Source organism: Bufo bufo, chromosome 2 (genome assembly GCF_905171765.1).
Source record: "Bufo bufo chromosome 2, aBufBuf1.1, whole genome shotgun sequence".
Taxonomy (NCBI): Eukaryota; Metazoa; Chordata; class Amphibia; order Anura; family Bufonidae; genus Bufo; species Bufo bufo.
The window spans coordinates 288,592,552-288,615,748 of record NC_053390.1 but is presented as its reverse complement, the minus strand read 5'-3'; the positions used below and the strand labels follow the sequence as shown (position 1 = coordinate 288,615,748).

The 23,197-nt window shown below is 44.2% G+C and overlaps 1 protein-coding gene across 1 annotated transcript in view; it reads right to left on the bottom strand.

The window, feature by feature from the left end:
• Positions 1-23,197, bottom strand: part of CABP7 (calcium binding protein 7) — a 106,742-nt gene that overhangs the window by 24,501 nt on the left and 59,044 nt on the right. The window contains exon 3 of the mRNA XM_040420272.1: positions 5,543-5,655. Within this exon, the coding sequence (XP_040276206.1) occupies positions 5,543-5,655 (113 nt within the window). The remainder of the gene's footprint in view (positions 1-5,542; positions 5,656-23,197) is intronic.

Here is a 23,197-nt window from a genome sequence, read left to right as displayed (position 1 = left end):
GTACTGCTACTGGTCTGCTGGCCTTTACTGGCTTTAGTTCACTTCCTCCTCTACACTGTTGGACTTCTCTGGCAGTGTAGAAACGAGCTATATATCTTAAGAAAGAAGCTTTGTGGCGGGAAATATATTATGGTGCATGCCAGGGTGTAGCTAAAGGTTCATGGGCCCTGGTGCAAGAATTCAGCTTGGGCCCCCTTCCCTCAGTGTTAAAGACATACTTGGAAAACATTACATACAGCGCTACAAAACATACAGGGTAATACAGTGCCACGTACCTCTTACATCCAGAGACATCTCCTCTGATGTAGATGTTCTCTTTCCTCATTTTCTTCATTCGGACCAGACTGCCATTGAGATTTCTTTCAGTCATCTCTTTTCTCTGCAGAGTTTGACAAATAGACATCTTAGTTTCCTACTTTTCTATCATCCTCCCCACCTTCTCAACACCCCAATACTGAGGTCTCTGTGCTCCCCAATACTACAGAAACAGATAATCCCCCTGAAAATACTAGTACCACACAAAAAGTGCCCCTTCAATAATTTTTGGCACACAGTGTCCTAAAAAATGACTGTGCCCAGCAAATAGTGTTCCTGACACTAATATTTTAAACATAACATCTCCAAAAAATAGTACCTTATATTTTGCGCCAGTACAATAAATACCCCCTCACCTTTCAGATCAGACCCCCATATTAGATCCTCAGGTCAGACCTCCATATCAGATCTTCAGATCAAACCCCCATATCAGATCCTCAAATCAGATCCCCATATCAGACCTCAATTCAGAACCCCATATCAGATCCTCAAATCAAACCCCCATATCAGATCCTCAGTTCAGACCCCTATATCAAGCCTCAGATGAGACCCCCATCAGACCTTCATGTTAAAAATCAGACCGTAGAAAAAGCTTGAGTGGCACTACGTGAATGTCTTGACAGTCTTCTATTGATAGCTGAAATGCAAACCAAAGCATATATATTAAACATCTAATGGTGCTCTGCATTGACAGGCAATATCTTCAAGAATCCAGTGCACAAGAAAAAGGAACTTGCGGCACTCACCTTCGGATGTAAAAAAACTTTCTTTATTCTTCCATTATTAAAAGCTGGGTCAGCGGGACAGACAACATAGAATGCAAATGTAAAAAATCGGCAACAGCCGTTTCGCGCTTGTATGCGCTTCCTCTGGCCTCAGTCAGTATGTGAGTGCAATGCAGGTCTTAATAAAACACCTGGTGCTCAACCCGCCCACAGGTGAGGTCGTCACTCCCTATACTGGGAGGTTACTAACAGTAAAGACCGGAGTGCACCACATATATCCACAGACCCTTTACACAAAAGAACGCCAACCTGATATCTAAGACCAACACAGAAAGACAATCTACAAAAACACTCCCATGTCCAATTTTTCATTAAGTCCCAGGGGTCCCGTCGCTCCGGAACAGAGTATCCACCTTCCTTCTCTCCTCAGTAGTTCCCTCTCTCTGTCGCCCCCTTGTGGTGGAGGTGGCACTACCTCCACTCCTGCAAACCTCAGAACTCTATGAACTCCACCGTGGGCCTCATTCACATGTTGTATAAGACGGGGGACCCCTCTGCCAGTATTTAAGGTATTTTGATGTTCACGGAACCTCTCAAACATACTGCGGATGGTTTTCCCAATATAGAATCTCCTGCATATACAAGATATTACATACACCACAAACACCCACTGGGGGTTAAATGCATAGAACGAACAGTTTCCACAGCGTCTATTACCCTTAGGCTGAAGGCTGTCTAGCCACGTAGTCGTCCCACGTACAGTGAAGCGACTACGAACTAACCTGTCCTTCAGAGTATGACATTTTCTAAACGCAATTAATGGGAGAATATCCCTTATACTCTCCAAGCTCTCGTCCTGCTTCAGCGACTCCCAGTGGGTCCTCACAACTTTTTTTTAATAAGAGCCGCCATCGGACTGAACTTAAATGAGAAAACAAAACCTTCATAATAGACCCCCCATATCAGACTTCAGATCAGACGCCCTTTAGACCTCCATGTCTGACCCCCATATCAGACCTCAGATCAGACCTCCATGTGAGACCCCTATATCAGACCTCAGATCAGACCCCACATAAGACCTCAGATCAGGACTCCATGTCAAAACCCCCTATATCAAACCTCAGATCAGACCCCCATTAGACCTCCATGTCATGCCCCCAGTATCAACACTCAGATCAGACCTTAAAATAAATAAAGTAACTTACCTCTCCTGCTCAACAACTCCTCTCACAGCATTCTTCTTAGGCTACTTTCACACTCGCGTTTGGTGCGGATCTGTCATGGATCTGCACAGACGGATCCGTTCAGATAATACAACCGTCTGCATACGTTCAGAACGGATCCGTTTGTATTATCTTTAACATAGCCAAAACGGATCCGTCTTGAGCACCATTGAAAGTTAATGGAGGATGGATTTGTTTTCTTTTGTGCCAGATTGTGTCATAGAAAACGGATTCGTCCTTATTGACTTACATTGTGTGTCAGAACGGATCTGTTTGGCTCAGTTTCGTCAGACGGACACCAAAACGCTGCAAGCAGCGTTTTGATGTCCGCCTCCAAAGCGCAATGAAGATGGAACGGAGGCAAACTGATGCATTCTGAGCGGATCCTTTTCCATTCAGAATGCATTAGGGCAAAACTGATGGGAAAAAAAATCAAGTGCTCTCCCCACTGAAATGAAGGGGGGCTGTTGGAGATATTTTTTGGCACAGATTCCATGTGGAAAAACACGCCAAACTCAGTAGCAAAAAACGTAATGTTAACTGGCACATGGTGATGCTTCTCTTGCTATTTGTATGTACTCATCATTTTGTGTTTTATCATACAGTAGATTTAACTAGTTTCTACATTTTGTCCCTAACGGTTAATTCAAAATCCGGAATGTTGCACCTGGTAGTCAGTGGCATATTGATTGTCTTTTAACATGAGGCACCTTTAACTTTTTCTACTAGAGCTCCACTGTCTAGAGCTTAGTGATGCCTAAGCTTCACCAGTGGATGAACCCAGTATAATATTAAAGTGAGCACTAAGGAAGTCTAACATACTGCTAAATCAGAGACTGCTGCAGTATATGATCAGTAATGTCACAATTCCCCCTCCTGCTGTGCCTCAGCAACCACTGAGATGTGCCTTACTGTACCTCACAGTTTGAGATGCACTCAATTACATGATGGTGAGTGGTACATTATTATTATTACCGCAAGAGTTTACAATCTACAACGGAATGGGGAAAGACACAGTAAGGTGAGGGTAAAAGCTGCTCATCTAGTTGTATGGTAGCAGCCTGCTTATTGTAGGTGGTACGCTTTCCTGAAGAGGTGGGTTTTCAGGTTACTTTTGAGGATCTGGATGCTGGTGGAGAGTCTGATGTGCTGGGGTGGCGAGTTCCAGAGCACGTGAGAAATCTTGTAGATGATTGTGTGAAGAACAAATGAGAGGAGAACATTTAGAATTGGTGTTGGATACGCCAAAGTTATGTAGAGGCCAGTGTCACGTTCGGGTGTGGGAGGGAAACACCACACCAAACATAGGAGGGAAAGGAGTGAGGGAATAAGGCCTGGAAACTAGGGAAAGGAGATGGATACCTCCTAGTAAAACCCTAATCAAAGTCCTGACTAACTACCAGTATGAACAGACCCCAGAGGTAGTTCAGTTCATACATAGGAAAACCTAATGTCCTAATTCACCCTAAAGGACCCTAGTACTAATGTCAGGACTGAGACAACCTGTTCCTTCAAAAAGAAGGATAAACAGGAATTTCCCTCAGGCCTTAATACAAATGACAGGGAAATGCAACACACAAAATAACCCAAACAAAATACAAAAGGGAAAGAAAACACTTAACTTCAGGAACTCAGCCGAGATCCACACACCAGCTACCCACAACTCAAACTGAAGCTATAAACCGTATAGCATAGTAGGAGAAACAATAATAAATAGAGGTTAAATGACCATAATAGCCACACCTGGGGAAAGAAGGTGTGGCAAGCACCAGAAACAACACAGATGTCATTTGATCCAAACAGAAAACATGTCAGATCAAACCACGTGTTGCCAGTCTCACTGATCTCCTGCCACCTGTCGCGGGAGATTCCGTGACAGCCAGCGCCTCCTTATAACTTTGGCGATCCACCACCAGCACAGGGGCATATTAAGACCAGCGTCTAAAACGCCGGTCTTAATAAATGTGCCCCATAATTTCTTCCAAACCTTGCTACACAATTTTGTATAGATTGGTAAATTACCTCAATATACCACCACCAGAAATAATGTACATGGAAACAGAAAAAGCATTCATGGAAGACATCTAAATGTTTTGGGATCTGTATGAAAGCACTTGTCCCAGAACAAATCACTTGTATGAACATGAAATGTGAATGAATTTGGGCACCTCCTGACCAGAGGTCCAAGTATACAATGATTTATTGAAGGTGAGTGAAGAATCACTCAACTTTTTTCAAGAACGCACATAAGAAAAACATGAATTAGAGGAGCTCAAATAACAATACTTGGCTGCTATGTTACTTGTTCAGCAGCACAATTGCATGAAATTATTCTAGCTCACCCTAATTCATGCCAATGTACGGTTTTAGCGACACCCCTAGCAAATTTGGGCTGTCCTGGGTATAAAGTGTTCCTAGGTGGGTTTCGGGCATTCCTGCATGTCCAGTGGTGGGGCTAATTTACCAACAAGAATCCTGTCATACAAACAAAGGCACATAGATAAAACAAGCTATCCTATAGGAGGCTTTGTGTGGATCCATACAGCTACAGCAAACATAGCAGTGGCTGTGGGGCCCAACAACCAAAGGGGCCCATTTCTACTGAGCTATAGGGTGCAGTTAGAGATGACTATGAATAATGTAAAGTTGGTCCAGTCCTGTTTTATTATGGAGTCGGAGGGTTCCCATTCACTGCAGCATTATTTTTTGCATTATTCCTGTGCTATGACATTATCCTAACAGTGGGACATTATAATGCCTGCTGGTGACATGGTGACCTTTCTGTGTGCATTATTCGGGTGCTATGATATTATATTCTTCATTACCCCTGCACTATGACATCACTGTTTGTATAATGTCTGTGCTGTTACATCAACTAGTAGATTATCCCTGTACTATGTCATCACAGTGTGCATTATCCCTGTGCATCAGGGATACCATCATAATTACATGTGTTTCATGTTCTGAACTTGGTCACGGTGGTCATGGTGGAGTGGGACCCATTACAAGTTTTGCTATGGGACTCATGCATTGCTTGTTGCACCCATGAGTGCTTTGTTTAGTAGATTGCAAATATATCTACATACCTCACATATGCTAGAAGAGTAGGTTAGTGGAAATGCAAGACAGACACTAATGAGGGGACAATGGCATTTGGCTGGAGACAATAAAGTACAATAAAATTTGTAACCATTCTTTGTTACATGATTGTTAATATGCATCAGTGGTTGGTATGTTAGCTCCAGAAGCATAGATTAGTAAAAATTTTGTGCAAAATACCTTCCAAAACACAGTGTCAAAGTCAGCACCACGAAACTTGTCCGGTATCCCAGAAGTTGTGATTTTTGGCCCCAGTAATGTAACAAACTCTTCAAAATCAACCTGGCCATCCCCTGAAAAAAAAAGAAACTTTGTGATATATCTTATTACATAAAAATGCCTTGTTCTCCAGTTATCAGCTCTTCTCCCTTTCCTAAACTGTTTCTCTCTGAAATATGTAAGAAATCAGACTTGCGAAACCAAGACAGGCTGCTTGCTCACTGAAGGATCAGATTACAGTCTATGCAGTTTAGGCCTCATGCACACGACCGTTTTTTTTTTCGGTCCGCAAAAACGGGTTCCGTAGTTCCGTGATCTGTGTCTGTTTTTCTTTCGTGGGTCTTCCTTGATTTTTGGAGGATCCACGGCCATGAAGGAAAAAGTCGTTTTGGTGTCCGCCTGGCCGTGCATAGCCAAACGGATCTGTCCTAACTTACAATGCAAGTCAATGGGGACGGATCCGTTTGACGTTGACACAATATGGTGCAATTGCAAACGGATCCGTCCCCCATTGACTTTCAATGTAAAGTCAGGAGTCCCTATTATACCATTATACCATCGGATCAGAGTTTTCTCCAATCCGATGGTATATTTTAACTTGAAGCGTCCCCATCACCATGGGAACGCCTCTATGTTAAAATATACCATCGGATTTGAGTTATATCGTGAAAACTCAGATCCGACAGTATATTCTAATCTCTTACAGGGGGCTATGATACGCACAATTAACCCCATAGGTGCGGCACCTGAGGGGTTAATTGTGCGGATCACAGCCCCCTGTAAGAGATAGGGTGCTGCCAGGCAGCAGGGGGCAGTCATGTACACAGTTCGTAGTATATTGTAACTTGAAGCGTCCCCATCACTATGGGAACACCTCTGTGTTAGAATATACTGTCGGATCTGAGTTTTCACGAAGTTAAAACTCAGATCTGAAAAAGCTTTTATGCAGACGGATCTGCGGATCCGTCTGTGTGAAAGTAGCCTACGGACACGGATCATGGACGCGGATGACAATCTTGTGTGCATCCGTCTTTTTTCACGGACCCATTTACTTGAATGTGTCCGTGAACCGTTGTCCGTCAAAAAAATAGGACAGGTCATATTTTTTGGACGGACAGGAAACACGGATCACGGACGCGGATGAACAACGGTGCATTTTCCGAGTTTTCAACGGACCCATTGAAAGTCAATGGGTCCGCAGAAAATCACGGAAAATGGAACAACGGACTGGGATGCACACAACGGTCGTGTGCATGAGGCCTTATGCAGAAGGGAAGAACTGCAGAGAAAAACAAGCAGGCATAAGAGAGAGATAGACATAGACTTTGCTATAATGTCCTATATGGTGCCTATGAGTGAGATAGAGTTAGGAAACAGAATCTCCTGTCTCCATGTGTAGTCTATGGGGAGCAGCTAGTCTCTACCCACTAGCTCAGAGACAACTGAGAATTAGAGTTACAGGATTCAAAGAAGACAACTGCTATAATATGCATTATACAAGTCATATAGTGGTCTATAGTGGTCCTCTGGATAGATCATCAGCATCTGATCGGCGGTGGTCTGACACCTTGGACCCCCGCCGATCAGCTGCTTGAAAAGGCAGCAGCGCTGGCAGTGACACCGTGGCCCTCTTGCAGTTGTCCACAGGCCCAGTGACATCTCAACTACTATCATTGGCCTGGGCACAGCTAAGCCCCATTCACTTCAATGGGGCTTAGCCGTGCCCAGACCCCTTTAAAGAAACGCTCCTAAAAAATTATTCTCCGGCCCTTTAGAAAGGTACATGATGTGAATTGTAGTGAAGGTAATCTTCTTATTAGTGACACAGCAACTTATGTGTGGAGAGGAAGTCAGGTAGGCTCCTACAAGAATGAATAGACCTGTAAAGAATAAATCAAGGCAACTGGACTTACTGTAGATTTCTTGAAAACGTTTTACTCGTTCTTGCAACAAGCTTTCTCAATTCTGAGCGAAAGCTCATTGGAAGAACGAGTGAAACGTTTTCAAGAAATCTACAGTAAGTCCAGTTGCCTTGATTTATTCTTTACAGATATACCATGACCTGCATAAATGAGAACCTTCACAGACAAGAATGAATAGAGAAACTGATTTCCTGTCCACACATAAGTTGGACAAATGAAACAGTTGAGGGATTGGATAATTCACAATTTAATACAATTTACATAATGTAGCTTTCTAATGGACTACAGAATAAACATTTTTGTAGAAGTGCTTTAATTCTTAGTTGAATAATTTTGTATACATTGCTTTCACTTACGGCATTTCACTGATCCTGAGCTACAGCTTGTATTATCATACAGAGCAGAATTTATAATTCTGCTGATAGACACTGGAAACTGAAAAACAGTTTAGCTGACTCTTGTAAAGCAGTGGACTGTTTTTACCTATCAGAAATTCTGTACAGTGTCTGCTGAAGAGGTCTTACCTCCTAGACTGAAGTAATCTCTGTGCAATGAACTAGCATGGGATACTAGAAGATTTCTGCTCTAAAGTCAGCAGAATTGAGAATGCAGTTCTATGCAATAGTACAGGTTTTGTACTATCAATTAGGGATGAGCGAATTTCATATTTTGAAATTCGTTTTCGGTTCGGGTTGCGGTATAATGTGAATTGCGTTATGGATTCCGTTATCACAGAGCATAAAGCAATTCCATGAAAGAATGCATAACGGAATGAGTTTAGAGTAGAGTTGAGAGGACACCTGAATGTTCGGGTTCGACGGGTTCGGCCGAACTTCACAAAAAAGTTTGAGTTCTGGACCCGAACTTGACCCCGAACCCCATTGAAGTCAATGGGGCCCCAACTTTGAGCACTAAAATGGCTCTAAAAAAGTCATGGAAAGAGCTAGAGGGCTGCAAATAGCAGCAAAATGTGGTTATGAGCATGGCCAGTGCTCTGCAAACAAATATGGATAGGGAAATACATAAAATACGTAAAAATAAAAAAATAATAATCTTGATCTTGGAGGACGAGGTCCATATGGAGGAGGAGGTGGATGTGGCGGTGTAGGTGGAAGCGGCGGTGGAGGATGAGGAGGTAGCCTACACTGCTTTTTGGTTTTATTTTTTTAATTAGGGTACACCCGAAAACATTGGGAAATATAACCTGTGATAACCCCCTCCAGCCGTGCTAAACAAACGTTCAGACAATACACTGGCTGCAGGGCAGGCCAGCTCCTCCAAGGCGTAAATGGCAAGCTCAGGCCATATGCCCAATTTGGACACCCAGAAGTTGAAGGGGGCAGACCCATCAGTCAGTATGTGTAGGCTTGTGCACATGCATACTGCTCCACCATGTCACACGTCCCTGTGATGTCCACGATCCAATTGGATATCTGCTCTATCAACTTTTAATGTTCTTTTCTGCCCCTACCAAAAAAGAATCTTGATGTATGAGGTGGAGGTCCATATGGACTAGGAGGTTGAGGAGGCGTTGGACGTAGCAGTGTAGGTGGAAGCGGCGGTGGAGGAGGACGAGGTAGCCGACACTGGTTTTTGGTTTTAAATTTTTTATTTATTTATTTTTTAATTAGGGTACATCCCAAAAGAGTGGGAAATATCAAAAATACAACAATGAGCAATTGTGCTGTAGTATAACAATGGCTGGGTAAGGCCGGTATACATGTCTATTCTGCATAAGGTACGGACAAGTCCTGAGGGATCCATGCCTGGTTCATTTTAATGAACGTGAGCTTGTCCACATTGGCTGTGGACAGGCGGCTGCGTTTGTCTGTGATAACGCCCCCTGCCGTGCTAAACACATGTTCAGACAATACACTGGCTGCAGGGCAGTCCAGCACCTCAAAGGCGTAAAGGGCAAGCTCAGGCCATGTGCCCAATTTGGAGACCCAGAAGTTGAAGGAAGCAGACCCGTCATTCAGTACGTGTAGGCGTGTGCACACATACTGCTCCACCATGTTGCTGAAATGCTGCCTCCTGCTAAGACGTTCCATATCAGCTGGTGGTGATGGTTGTTGTGGCGTGCTGACAAAGCTTTTCCACCTTTCGGCCATGCTAACCCTGCCTTCTGAGGTGCTGGTGGTGCCCCAGCTGCATTGGCGACCTCTTCCTTCTGCTCTGCCTTCGCCTTGTGCTTCCACTGTGCCCCCGCTGTCAGGTAGAAATGCCACCAGCAGCTCGTCTACCAGCGTGCGCTTGTACTCGCGCATCTTACGATCACGCTGCAGTGACAGAATTAAGGATGGTACGTTGTCCTTGTAATGGGGATCCAGCAGCGTGGCCACCCAGAAATCAGCACAAGTTAGAATGTGGGAAACTCGGAGGTCGTTGCGGAGACACTGCAGGATTTAATCACTCATGTGTACCAGGCTGCCCAGAGGCAACGACAAGCTGTCCTCTGGTTTGGGTGCCACCCTGCTGTGAACATGGTTCCTCATCCTCCATCTCCTCCTCTTCATCTTCCAGAACTGTGCCCTGGCTGGACAGTTGTGTACCTGGCGTTTGTGGGTGCAGGAACCCACCCTCGGAGCCACTTGTGAATGACTGGCCTGAAATCCTATGAAATGATCCCTCTTCCTCCTCCTGTGCCACATCCTCTTCCATCATCGCCAGAAGTGATTTTTTAAGGAGGCATAGAAGTGGGATAGTAACGCTGAGAACGGCGTTATCGGCACTGGCCATGTTGGTGGAGTACTCGAGATTTCGCTCATTTTCGCACACCACCAGGCCGGGCTTGAGGCGCACTGGCACCAACCACGCATTGGTCTGTTGTTCCATGCCCGTCTACAGCTCCTGTGCGGTGTGGGGTTTGTCCCCCAAACAGATAAGTTTTAAAACTGGCTGCTGTCATTATCTATGGCTGTGCTGAAGTTGGTGGTGAAGGTGTTACGCTGACCGGATGAGGAGGCGGTAGAGGATGAGAAAGCGGAGTAGGAGGAGGAAGCAACAGGAGGCAAAGAGAAGCTCCCTGCAATCCTCAGTGGTGGAAGTGTAGTGTCCCACTAGGTAAATGTGGGCACTACACAAGGGTCAATTGGGCCACGTTGTTCTCCACCTCCTGTGGAACAGTGGCATTGTATTTTACATTACATTTTAATGTATATTGCTATGTTTTATGTGTATTTTCCCTGCTTTATCTGTGTATCAGGCCTGTTAGGGTGAAGTTCCTCCTCCTAGACAGTAGAGGGAGCTAGGAAACCCCTAATATATATAGTCAGGTCCTGTTCAGGGAAAGGGTTGTAGAGTCAGTTCAGAGTGGGCACTTTAGCCAGGCAGGATCTGAAGGCCAGGTTCTGACATGCAGCTAGACAGCCCAGGCTTCTAGTTGCCCCACCAGGAGAAGGGTCTGCCTCCTGAGAGAAACCAAGTTCCCATAACAGAGCAGAGCAGAGCCAGTATTCCAGCCAGACAAGAGAGCTGAAGGGCAGAAGGATTTATTTGAAAGCAAGGACATATACCTGAGGAAGTTTCCCTAACCAAGGATAAAGCCAGCAATAGGGCATACGGGCCTTAGGATAAAGACAGACAGGATTTCTGAGGAATAGTGCAACCTGATCTGTAAGTGTTTAACCCTCTGAGTATCTTGCAAGAACATTGTACCTGCCAATTGATGTCAAGCCTGCATGTTACTGCCTCTTATTTATGGAGCTTTTGACCAAAGACTGTAAATAGTTAACTGTTCCAGTAAAAGGAAGTTTTGGTTCACTGCAACGTGTGTTCCTCCATTATTGCTATAATAAATCGGTGTGCCACCGTTACCGGCACTGGCGTCACGAACTTAAAGGGATCTTGCCACCGGCACTTTAAGCCTGCAACATCCAGGGCACCTCACCTACCACCTGGCCTGGTCCCTACACACAGAGAGTGCCCCAGAGGATTCATGTGCCAGTCTCTCCATCACTGCTGTACGCCTGCCCAGGATCTCCTATGAACTGTGAGTACCAAGAGCAACCCTCGTTTTGCCTATTAACCGTGACCTGCCACTCACTCACCCTGCAGGGCTCCGTACTGCAGAAGGACATGCTATCCGCCTCAGGCCCAGCCACCACTGCATTTACCCAGTGTGCTGTTAGTGAGATATAACGTCCCTGACCGTGCTTACTAAGAAAAGCAGTTGTCGAGGCTCATCTTGTCCCAAGTTGCAATGGAAGCACGGATATTCGCCAAGAACTAAGCGATGGTAGAAATATAAATGAAGAAGAAGATCCAGCTTCCAGACAACGTATAGATGCTTTAATGAAAGAGTGCTAAAATCCAGACATGTACATCAGGTCTACGCGTTTCAGATCAATAAATTCAGATCCTTACTCAAGATAGTGTGAGACACTGGCCTTAAATAAGGGGCAGGTCAAACATGTCAGGTGGACGCAATCAGCAACAGCTTCACCTCTGAGACGTAAAAGCATATATTAAAAAAGACTTTAAAAAAACAGCAATGTACCAGGGTCAATAATGCAGTATGAGATCGTGCCTGAGGTTAAGACTCATTGGTACACAGGTACCCATGGTGAAGATCCAATAAGATTCTCTATTTAAAAGAACTCTCCTATGATCACCTCCATGTTTAGGGAATTTGACTCGTTCCACCCCTTGCACTACAAGGCCACTAGTATCACCTGCATGACAAGCCGCATAATGTGAACTGACCGCAGAAACATTTCTGGTCAGTGCATGCGGAATCTCAGAAATATGCCTGCGAATCCTGGTTTTAAGGCTGTTAGAAGTGCAGCCTATATTCTGTAGGCGGCATATCATGCAGGTGACACAATACACCACAAAATTAGTGTTACAGTTAATATACTGTTTCAATGTGAAGGTTTTTTGGTTGAACGTAGAGACAACAGTTTGGCCAATTAATAAATGATTGCAACAGGTGCAAATGCGGTGCCCGCATTTGTTATTTCCTTTGAAACGTAACCAACTCTGCTGTATCTGGGAGTCATTCAAAAACAAACTAGGGCTAACACGTTGGCCCAAAGTGGGCGCTCGACGGGCGATACATTTGATATTAGAGCTAAGAACATCAGACCACTGTCCATCCATGCGCAACATGGACAGATGTTTTCTGATTATGTGACAGATCTGTGCTGTATTCAACACTGTAATTTGTGGAAAATACTGGGGCCCTATTCTTAGAGACTTCACTATTAGAATTGAAGTGGCTACTAAACTTATTTTTTGGAAAAACTAAATCCGCCCGTGATTTGAGCTTGACTTGTGCCCTGGCCTGTAACAGACTGCTATTGCTGTATCCACGGGCAACAAGACGCTCAGCAACTGAATTGAGCTCTTCTTTAAAGCTCGCATCACTGGAGCAATTCCGTCTGAGGCGTATAAATTCGCCTCTAGGAATATTGCGGACAACATGAGCAGGATGACATGAGGATGCAAAGAGAGTGCTGTTTCCTGCAGTCTCCTTGCGGTAAGTGCGGGTGACTATATTAGATTCAGTGACATTGCCCATCAAAGTCAGATCCAAAAATGCAATGGATGTACAATTGAAATTAATACTGAATTTCAGATTGTTATTTAGGAACTCCTCAAACAGTGGTATGGCAGTGTGGTCACCTGACCAAATGAACAATAAGTCATCGATATAACGGCCATACCACTGTAATGAGGGGGCCCAAATATTGTGGTCTGAAAAAAGATAACATTGTTCCCACCATGCCATAGAAACGCTGGTGCGTTGTAGGAAAAAGCGGTGGTTGAACATGAATACATTATGTTTAAGCAGAAAGTGAACAACATCACATATGTAGTCCTGAAATTCCACGCTGTCCCTGACCATGCTTACTGGTCCATGTATCCGTAGTTAGGTGGACCTTGCCACAGATGGCGTTGCGCAGTGCACACCTGATTTTGTCCCCCACTTGGTTGTGAAGGGAAGGCATGGCTCGCCTGGAAAAGTAGTGGAGGCTGGGCACGACGTACTGTGGGACAGCCACTGCCATAAGGCTTTTAAAACTCTCCGTCTCGCATGAGTCGGATAAGGGAAAACCTTAAGAGATGGTCCAAGGGCCTATTTACTTGGTTCAGTCGTTGTGTCATCTTTAAAATGAATGTTCTTCCGCGTCTGTTGTATCTCTTCCAGACTCTCCCCATTCACGTACCAGCTAGTTTCTTTGATACTGCACATCGTGGCCTTTTTAAATCCATTTGGGCTGGGAGGAACCCGGGACTGACCAGATCCCTGCTCCATGTTCCGAGGGATAAAGGAGGATTAGGGATACCTGATTTACGGAAATATTATGCTGCTTCTATGCTCCAACAGGTGGTAGACTGGTTCCCGGCATGCTCCATTCAAACAATGGGTCTCCACTGAACAGCTCTCTTCCCAGACTCCTCTGGCTCACTTACCGTGGACTGGTAGAAAAAACCCCACTACACTCTCCACTCACCCTGTCATTGGACCAACTTTACTTCTATTCCACAAATATCAACACGTGTCCATGATCTCCCCAACACCTTCCCCAATGTTTCCTATCCTGGGACACCCAGACTTCACAGCAGGTTGTTCGGGGGGCCCATTTGTACAATGGCGATCGAGTGGTAGATGTTGCGCACATTTCTTTAGAACCTCCGGACGGTTGTTCACATATGCTGAACTGTCGGGGCTGTCTGACCCCTGTGCCCTCGGACCATGGAGATCTAGGCAACTACATCACTTCCTCTATCCCCTCTTCCCCGGGCCTTGATAGATCCCTTAAGCCATTTGAAAAAAACGTGTATAGGCTCAGGAGTACACTGCGTGCAGAATTATTAGGCAAATGAGTATTTTGACCACATCATCCTCTTTATGCATGTTGTCTTACTCCAAGCTGTATAGGCTCGAAAGCCTACTACCAATTAAGCATATTAGGTGATGTGCATTTCTGTAATGAGAAGGGGTGTGGTCTAATGACATCAACACCCTATATTAGGTGTGCATAATTATTAGGCAACTTCCTTTCCTTTGGCAAAATGGGTCAAAAGAAGGACTTGACAGGCTCAGAAAAGTAAAAAATAGTGAGATATCTTGCAGAGGGATGCAGCACTCTTAAAATTGCAAAGCTTCTGAAGCGTGATCATCGAACAATCGAGCGTTTCATTCAAAATAGTCAACAGGGTCGCAAGAAGCGTGTGGAAAAACCAAGGCGCAAAATAACTGCCCATGAACTGAGAAAAGTCAAGCGTGCAGCTGCCAAGATGCCACTTGCCACCAGTTTGGCCATATTTCAGAGCTGCAACATCACTGGAGTGCCCAAAAGCACAAGGTGTGCAATACTCAGAGACATGGCCAAGCTAAGAAAGGCTGAAAGACGACCACTACTGAACAAGACACACAAGCTGAAACGTCAAGACTGGGCCAAGAAATATCTCAAGACTGATTTTTCTAAGGTTTTATGGACTGATGAAATGAGAGTGAGTCTTGATGGGCCAGATGGATGGGCCCGTGGCTGGATTGGTAAAGGGCAGAGAGCTCCAGTCCGACTCAGACGCCAGCAAGGTGGAGGTGGAGTACTGGTTTGGGCTGGTATCATCAAATATGAGCTTGTGGGGCCTTTTCGGGTTGAGGATGGAGTGAAGCTCAACTCCCAGTCCTACTGCCAGTTTCTGGAAGACACCTTCTTCAAGCAGTGGTACAGGAAGAAGTCTGCATCCTTCAAGAAAAACATGATTTTCATGCAGGACAACGCTCCATCACACGCGTCCAAGTACTCCACAGCGTGGCTGGCAAGAAAGGGTATAAAAGAAGAAAATCTAATGATATGGCCTCCTTGTTCACCTGATCTGAACCCCATTGAGAACCTGTGGTCCATCATCAAATGTGAGATTTACAAGGAGGGAAAACAGTACACCTCTCTGAACAGTGTCTGGGAGGCTGTGGTTGCTGCTGCACGCAATGTTGATGGTGAACAGATCAAAACACTGACAGAATCCATGGATGGCAGGCTTTTGAGTGTCCTTGCAAAGAAAGGTGGCTATATTGGTCACTGATTTGTTTTTGTTTTGTTTTTGAATGTCAGAAATGTATATTTGTGAATGTTGAGATGTTATATTGGTTTCACTGGTAAAAATAAATAATTGAAATGGGTATATATTTGTTTTTTGTTAAGTTGCCTAATAATTATGCACAGTAATAGTCACCTGCACACACAGATATCCCCCTAAAATAGCTAAAACTAAAAACAAACTAAAAACTACTTCCAAAAATATTCAGCTTTGATATTAATGAGTTTTTTGGGTTCATTGAGAACATGGTTGTTGTTCAATAATAAAATGAATCCTCAAAAATACAACTTGCCTAATAATTCTGCACTCCCTGTATACCGTCATTCTCTCTCAAAATTCTATAAAGCGTTAGTATTACCTGAAGTGGACTTCCGCCCTCCTTATACTGACAAGTGGATTCAGGATTTGCAAGTTGATATCTCCTCTGACCAATGGTCCAAACTGTTTCAATTGGCTCATAAATCATCCATTGCCAGTAAGTATCAAGTAGCCAGCTATAAAATACTATGAAGATGGAATTATGTTCCGACCCGTCTTCAGAAAATGTTTCCGACGACGTCCTCATTATGCTGGCGTTGCGAAGCATCTCAAGGCTCGTTGCTTCATATTTTCTGGCAATGTGACAAAATCAAACGTTTCTGGGAATCAATCCACAAGACCTTGGCAACTATTTTTTCTTTTTCCGTACCAAACACATCAGGTTTTTTCTTATTATTTATTTTGGACTTACCTTTGCGCTTACTCCGTCGGTCCTGCTTGCCGAGCATAGGCCCCAGATGTAGGGTATTGCCAAAAATAGGTGCTTTTTTAAACCCAGAAAATTATTGCAGTATTTCAAGCTTGTATTTAACAATGACAGATGCAGAAAACGCCGCAAATTTAGTATTTTGCCTGAAATGGGTGTTTTTTTAAATAGAATAATATAACAGCAGTATCTAACGCGTGTATTTCACACTGACAGATGCAGCAAAGGCTGCAAATTTAGTATTTTGCCCAAAAAGGGTGTTTTTTAAAACCCAGAAAATTGTTGCAGTATTTCAAGCTTATATTTCACACTGACAAATGCAGCATAGGCCTGAGATGTAGGGTATTGCAAACAATGGGTGCTTTTTTAAACCCAGAAAATTATTACAGTATTTCAAGCTTGTATTTAACACTGACAGATGCAGCAAACGTCGCAAACTTTGTATTTTGCCCAAAATTTGTGTTTTTTTTTAATAACTGAATATAACAGTAGTATCTAACGCAGGGGTGGGCAATTATTTTTTCGATGGGGCCACATGAGAAACTGAAAATATTTTGGAGGGCCGGGCCAAAAGGCTAAACTCAATACTGCATAAAATCAATTGTATTTCTTTATAAAAAGCAGTAAATATCATTGTTGGACAACTGGTACGAGTACTTGTTATAGTTAAACAATGAAAAAGTGAGGTTGCCTTACAAGAAAAAAATTTAAATTTATTAAACAAAATTTCCCAAAACAATGAACATTTTTCACTATTTGTGACTCATATTAGTGAAAGCCATTGTCCCCCTGTGAATCCAGCCATTGTCCCCTGTGAATCCAGCCATTGTCCCCTGTGAATCCAGCCATTGTCCAATGTGAATCCAGCCATTGTCCCCTGTGAATCCAGCCATTGTCCCCTGTGAATCCAGCCATTGTCCCCTGTGAATCCAGCCATTGTCCCCCTGTGAATCCAGCCATTGTCCCCCTGTGAATCCAGCCATTGTCCCCCTGTGAATCCAGCCATTGTCCCCTGTGAATCCAGCCATTGTCCCCCTGTGAATCCAGCAATTGTCCCCCTGTGAATCCAGCCATTGTCCCCCTGTGAATCCAGCCATTGTCCCCCTGTGAATCCAGCCATTGTCCCCTGTGAATCCAGCCATTGTCCCCTGTGAATCCAGCCATTGTCCCCCTGTGAATCCAGCCATTGTCCCCCTGTGAATCCAGCCATTGTCCCCCTGTGAATCCAGCCATTGTCCCCCTGTGAATCCAGCCATTGTCCCCCTGTGAATCCAGCAATTGTCCCACTGTGAATCCAGCCATTGTCCCCATGTGAATCCAGCCATTGTCCCCTGTGAATCCAGCCATTGTCCCCCTGTGAATCCAGCCATTGTCCAATGTGAATCCAGCCATTGTCCCCTGTGAATCCAGCCATTGTCCCCTGTGAATCCAGCCATTGTCCCCTTGTGTACAGAACACCCCCCCGGCCCCCCCATCATATACAGAACACCCCCCCCCCCCCTTACAATAGTACACCCCCCTCCCCCCCACCTTGCCTTTAGAAACGTAATGCTCAGAGATGATCAGCCATGTGTTAGTCACACTGACTACACACAGCACAGGGGGAGGCGGCCGCAGCTTCATGCTTGTCGGCTCTGTGACTGTCAGTGTCAGACAGTCACAGCCGATACTATGAGAGCCGCGGGCGCTGCGCTGTTACAGAGAAGGGAATAATTGCGGCCGGCCGGGTCCCGGGTACGGCTCGCACGAGGCACCCCCCCCCCTGCTGTGTCTTACCTAGACAGTACTGCCGCTGACGCTGCCTCCCTGCCACAGCGCCATGCCACACGCAGCACGCCGAGTCGGAAGTCCTCTTCATTCGCGGAGGAGGGGTATCGTTGCTTGGCACGCCTCTGGCTCCGCCCGGGGGCCGGATTAAAAGGTCCGCCGGGCCGTATACGGCCCGCGGGCCGTAGTTTGCCCAGGTCTGATCTAACGTGTGTATTTCACACTGACAGATGCAGCAAAGGCTGGAAATTTAGTATTTTTCCTAAAAAGGGTGTTTTTTTAAACCCAGAAAATTATTGCAGTATTTCAAGCTTATATTTCACACTGACAAATGCTGCAAAGGCACCAGATGTAGGATATTGCCAAAAATGTGTGTTTTTTTAAACCCAAAATATTATTGAAATGTTTCAAGCTTGTATTTCACACTAACAAATGCAGCATAGGCCCCAGATGTAGGGTATTGTCAAAAATGGGTGCTTTTTTAAACCCAGAAAACATATGCTGTGCTGGTGCACTGAGCTTGCATAAAATGGCCGCCGACGCCAACCTAACTAACAGATGGAAAAAAGTTATTTTTCTGTGTCACTGGGCTCAGGGCAGGGTAAAAAGATTGTGCACTGTACCCACAAAACAAAATCTATGTAGATCGCTGAGTTAACAAGCACTTCAGATTAAAGATTCTGTCCTATTCTCTCACTTTACAGTTCGAGTTCGCTCAACACTAGTTTAGAGGCATTCCGTTATTCATTCCGTCATAGTAGAAGTCTATGGCTTGCATAACGGATCCGTCCCGTTTTCCATTATGCAGGAGAGGACTCCAGCATAACGGAAACCGGACAGATCAGTTATGCAGGCCATAGACTTCTATTATGACGAAATGAATAACGGAATGCCTCTAAAGGAATTCTGTTATGCATTCCGTCATGGAATTGCATTATGGTCCGTGGTAACGGAATCTATAACGCAATTCACATTTTACCAAACCCCGAACCGAAAACGAATTTCAAAATATGAAATTCGCTCATCCCTATTATCAATTCTTGATTCTACTTTTTCTTACTTTTTAGTTGATATTATTTCAGCAGCTCTTCAGGAAGGCGAGAAGCAGGCAACAGAAGCCATGCACGTGTTTTCTCACATCAGTACTTGTGGGATGTTTAGAACTAGGCACTGGTGAATGGCTGTTACATATTTCTCCCTATGTTCTATCAAAGGGTCTACCAGGCAAATAAGCTCCAGCAGATGTTTAATCCGTGAATTCCATCTAGCCTGGTGTCCACTATGACAGGCCAATTGCATTTACATTATTCTGCTGCGTTGGCTGTGCAAAGTGTCCCAGGCAATCTATCTTTAAAACTCAATGGATAGAAAAACCTCACTAGAATGCATGAGACTTAGATAACATGGTATGAAGCTGCTTTGCTTATATGTGATATACAGGTTGTATCGGAGTGCCTCTTCCTTGTAATTTTTGGCAGCACTTGCACTTTATATACAAGTAAATATACAGGAAAGAATGTTTCCTAACAATGTTTCCTCTAAAATCGATTTTATCTTCGGTTTTGTGCATATTATTGTCAGTCTGTAAAAGTGGCGTATTATTCGGACAACAGCGTTCCCAGCAGCGACCTGGGAGTCTAAGATGCATCCAGACATCCTCCCCATGCTGTTCCCAAACCATTTTGGTGGTGTTTCCATCAATTTCTGACCTTTTCCTATGAACTAGGCACCCTCCCCTCTTCAGAGCAGGTGGTGCCTGGTTTAATGCTCGGGTTCTTTACAGGACGGCCACTCCTAGGGAGAGTAGCAGCAGTGCTGAACTTTCTCCATTTATAGACAATTTGTCTTAACGTGGACTGATGAACAGCAAGGCTTTTGGAGATACTTTTATAACCCTTTCCAGCTTTATGCAAGTCAACAATTCTTAATCATAGGTCTTCTGAGAGCTCTTTTGTGCGAGGCATCATTCACATCAGGCAATGCTTCTTGTGAAAAGCAAACCCAGAACTGGTGTGTGTTTTTTATAGGGCAGGGCAGCTGTAACAAACACCTCCAATCTTATCTCATTGATTGGACTCCAGTTGGCTGACACCTCACTCCAATTAGCTATTGGAGATGTCATTAGTCTAGGGGTTCACATACTTTTTCCAGCTGCACTATGAATATTTACATGGTGTTAAATAAAAACATGGTAACATTTAATTCTTTATGTGTTATTAGTTTAAGCAGACTGTGTGCAGAAATCCATATCATTCCAAAGGGTTCACATACTTTTTCTTGCAACTGTATCAATCTGCTCAGCTCCTCCTGCTCTATAACATATTGCCTCCAGGATGCACTGGACAAAAGTGTTGTGATACATCCACATTGCACCTATGGGAGCTTTTATGACATCCCATTCTAAATTCTTAGGCATTAATATGGAGCTGGTCCCCCATTTACAGTTAAAACTACTTCCACTCTTCTGGGAAGGCTTTCTACAAGATCTTTAAGTTTGTCTGTGGGAATTGTTGCCCATTCATCCAGGAGAGCATTTAAAAGGTCAGACACTGATGATGGGCAAGACAGCCTGGCTTGTAATCTCTGTTCTAGTTCATTCTAAAGGTGTTCATTGAGGTTGAGGTAAGAGCTCTGGGCAGGCTAGATAAATAATTTCACATCAAATTCAACCTTTATGGTCCTTGTTTTGTGCACTGGGGAACAGAACTAAAATAGAAAAAGGCGTTTCTCAAACTATTTTCCATAAAGTTGGCAGCATAGAATTAGCCAAAATCTCTTGCTCCAAGATTTCCTCTCACAGGAACTAAGTAGCATAGAGCAACCCCTGAAAAACAACCCCATAGTATTATCTATCCTCCACCAAACTTTATAGATGGCACAATGCAGGCAGGTAACCTTCTGCTGGCGTTTACCAAACCCAGACTCGTCCATCAGATCACCAGTAGTGATGGATGAAGATCGGACGGGAAGTTTTACGAACGCGCATTCGCGATCAAATGTTTACGAACTGCGCGTTTGCGGCGGGCCCCATTCACTTTAATGGCAGGCGAACCTGAAAAACCTTCAGGTCATATTTGCAGCCACCAAAATAGTCCTACAACATGGACAGTGACATACCAGAGGGGTATCAATGGAAAAAAAATACCCACAAAAAATATGTATTTTAATCAGGGGCTATTTTTATGTGTCTCAAAAATGTGCCCTGCTGGAGCCTAGAAATTTTTTATTTAGGCCACGGGAGTACAGGCCGCAAAAATTAGGCATTCACCTGACAGAAAAAAACAAGCGATTATGTGGCTGGAGGTATATTAGGCGGTCAGTGGATAACAATTTTACTGTAGGCCAGTGGAGTACAGGCCCCAAAAATTATGCATTCACCTGACAGAAAAGAACAAGCGATTATGTAGCTGGAGGTATATTAGGCGGTCAGTGGATAACAATTTTACTGCAGGCCAGTGGAGTACAGGCCCCAAACATTAGGCATTCCCCGGACAGAAAATAACAAGTGATTATGTGGCTGGAGGTATATTAGGCGGTCAGTGGATAACAATTTAACTTAAGGCCAGTGGAGTACAGGCCCCAAAAATTATGCATTCACCGGACAGAAAAGAACAAGTGATTATGTGGCTGTAGGTATATTAGGCGGTCAGTAGATAACAATTTTACTGCAGGCCAGTGGAGTACAGGCCCCAAACATTAGGCATTCACCGGACAGAAAAGAACAAGTGATTATGTGGCTGGAGGTATATTAGACGGTCAGTGGATAACAATTTTACTGTAGACCAGTGGAGTACAGGCCCCAAAATATATGCATTCACCTGACAGAAAAGAACAAGTGATTATGTGGCTGGAGGTATATTAGACGGTCAGTGGATAACAATTTTACTGCAGGCCAGTGGAGTACAGGCCCAAAACATTAGGCATTCACCTGACAGAAAAGAACAAGTGATTATGTGGCTGGAGGTATATTAGACGGTCAGTGGATAACAATTTTACTGTAGACCAGTGGAGTACAGGCCCCAAAATATATGCATTCACCGGACAGAAAAGAACAAGTGATTATGTGGCTGGAGGTATATTAGACGGTCAGTGGATAACAATTTTACTGCAGGCCAGTGGAGTACAGGCCCCAAACATTAGGCATTCACCGGACAGAAATGAACAAGTGATTATGTGGCTGGAGGTATATTAGGCGGTCAGTGGATAACAATTTTACTGCAGGCCAGTGGAGTACAGACCCCAAACATTAGGCATTTACCGGTCAGAAAAGAACAAGTAATTATGTGGCTGGAGGTATATTAGACGGTCAGTGGATAACAATTTTTCTGCAGGCCAGTGGAGTACAGGCCCCAAAAATTTTGCATTCACCTGACAGAAAAGAACAAGTGATTATGTGGCTGGAGGTATATTAGGCGGTCAGTGGATAACAATTTTACTGCAGGCCAGTGGAGTACAGGCCCCAAACATTAGGCATTCACCGGACAGAAAAGAACAAGTGATTATGTGGCTGGAGGTATATTAGACGGTCAGTGGATAACAATTTTACTGTAGGCCAGTGGAGTACAGGCCCCAAAAATTATTTATTCACCTGACAGAAAAGAACAAGTGATTATGTGGCTGGAGGTATATTAGGCGGTCAGTGGATAACAATTTTACTGCAGGCCAATGGAGTACAGGCCCCAAACATTAGGCATTCACCGGACAGAAAAGAACAAGTGATTATGTGTCTGGAGGTATATTAGACGGTCAGTGGATAACAATTTTACTGTAGGCCAGTGGAGTACAGGCCCCAAACATTAGGCATTCACCTGACAGAAAAGAACAATGATTATGTGTCTGGAGGTATATTAGATGGTCAGTGGATAACAATTTTACTGTAGGCCAGTGGAGTACAGGCCCCAAACATTATGCATTCACCTGACAGTAAAGAACAAGTGATTATGTGGGTGGAGGTATATTAGGCGGTCAGTGGATAAACATTTTACTGCAGGCCAGTGGAGTACAGGCCCCAAACATTAGGCATTCACCGGATAGAAAAGAACAAGTGATTATGTGGGTGGAGGTATATTAGGCGGTCAGTGGATAACAATTTTACTGCAGGCCAGTAGAGTACAGGCCCCAAAAATTATG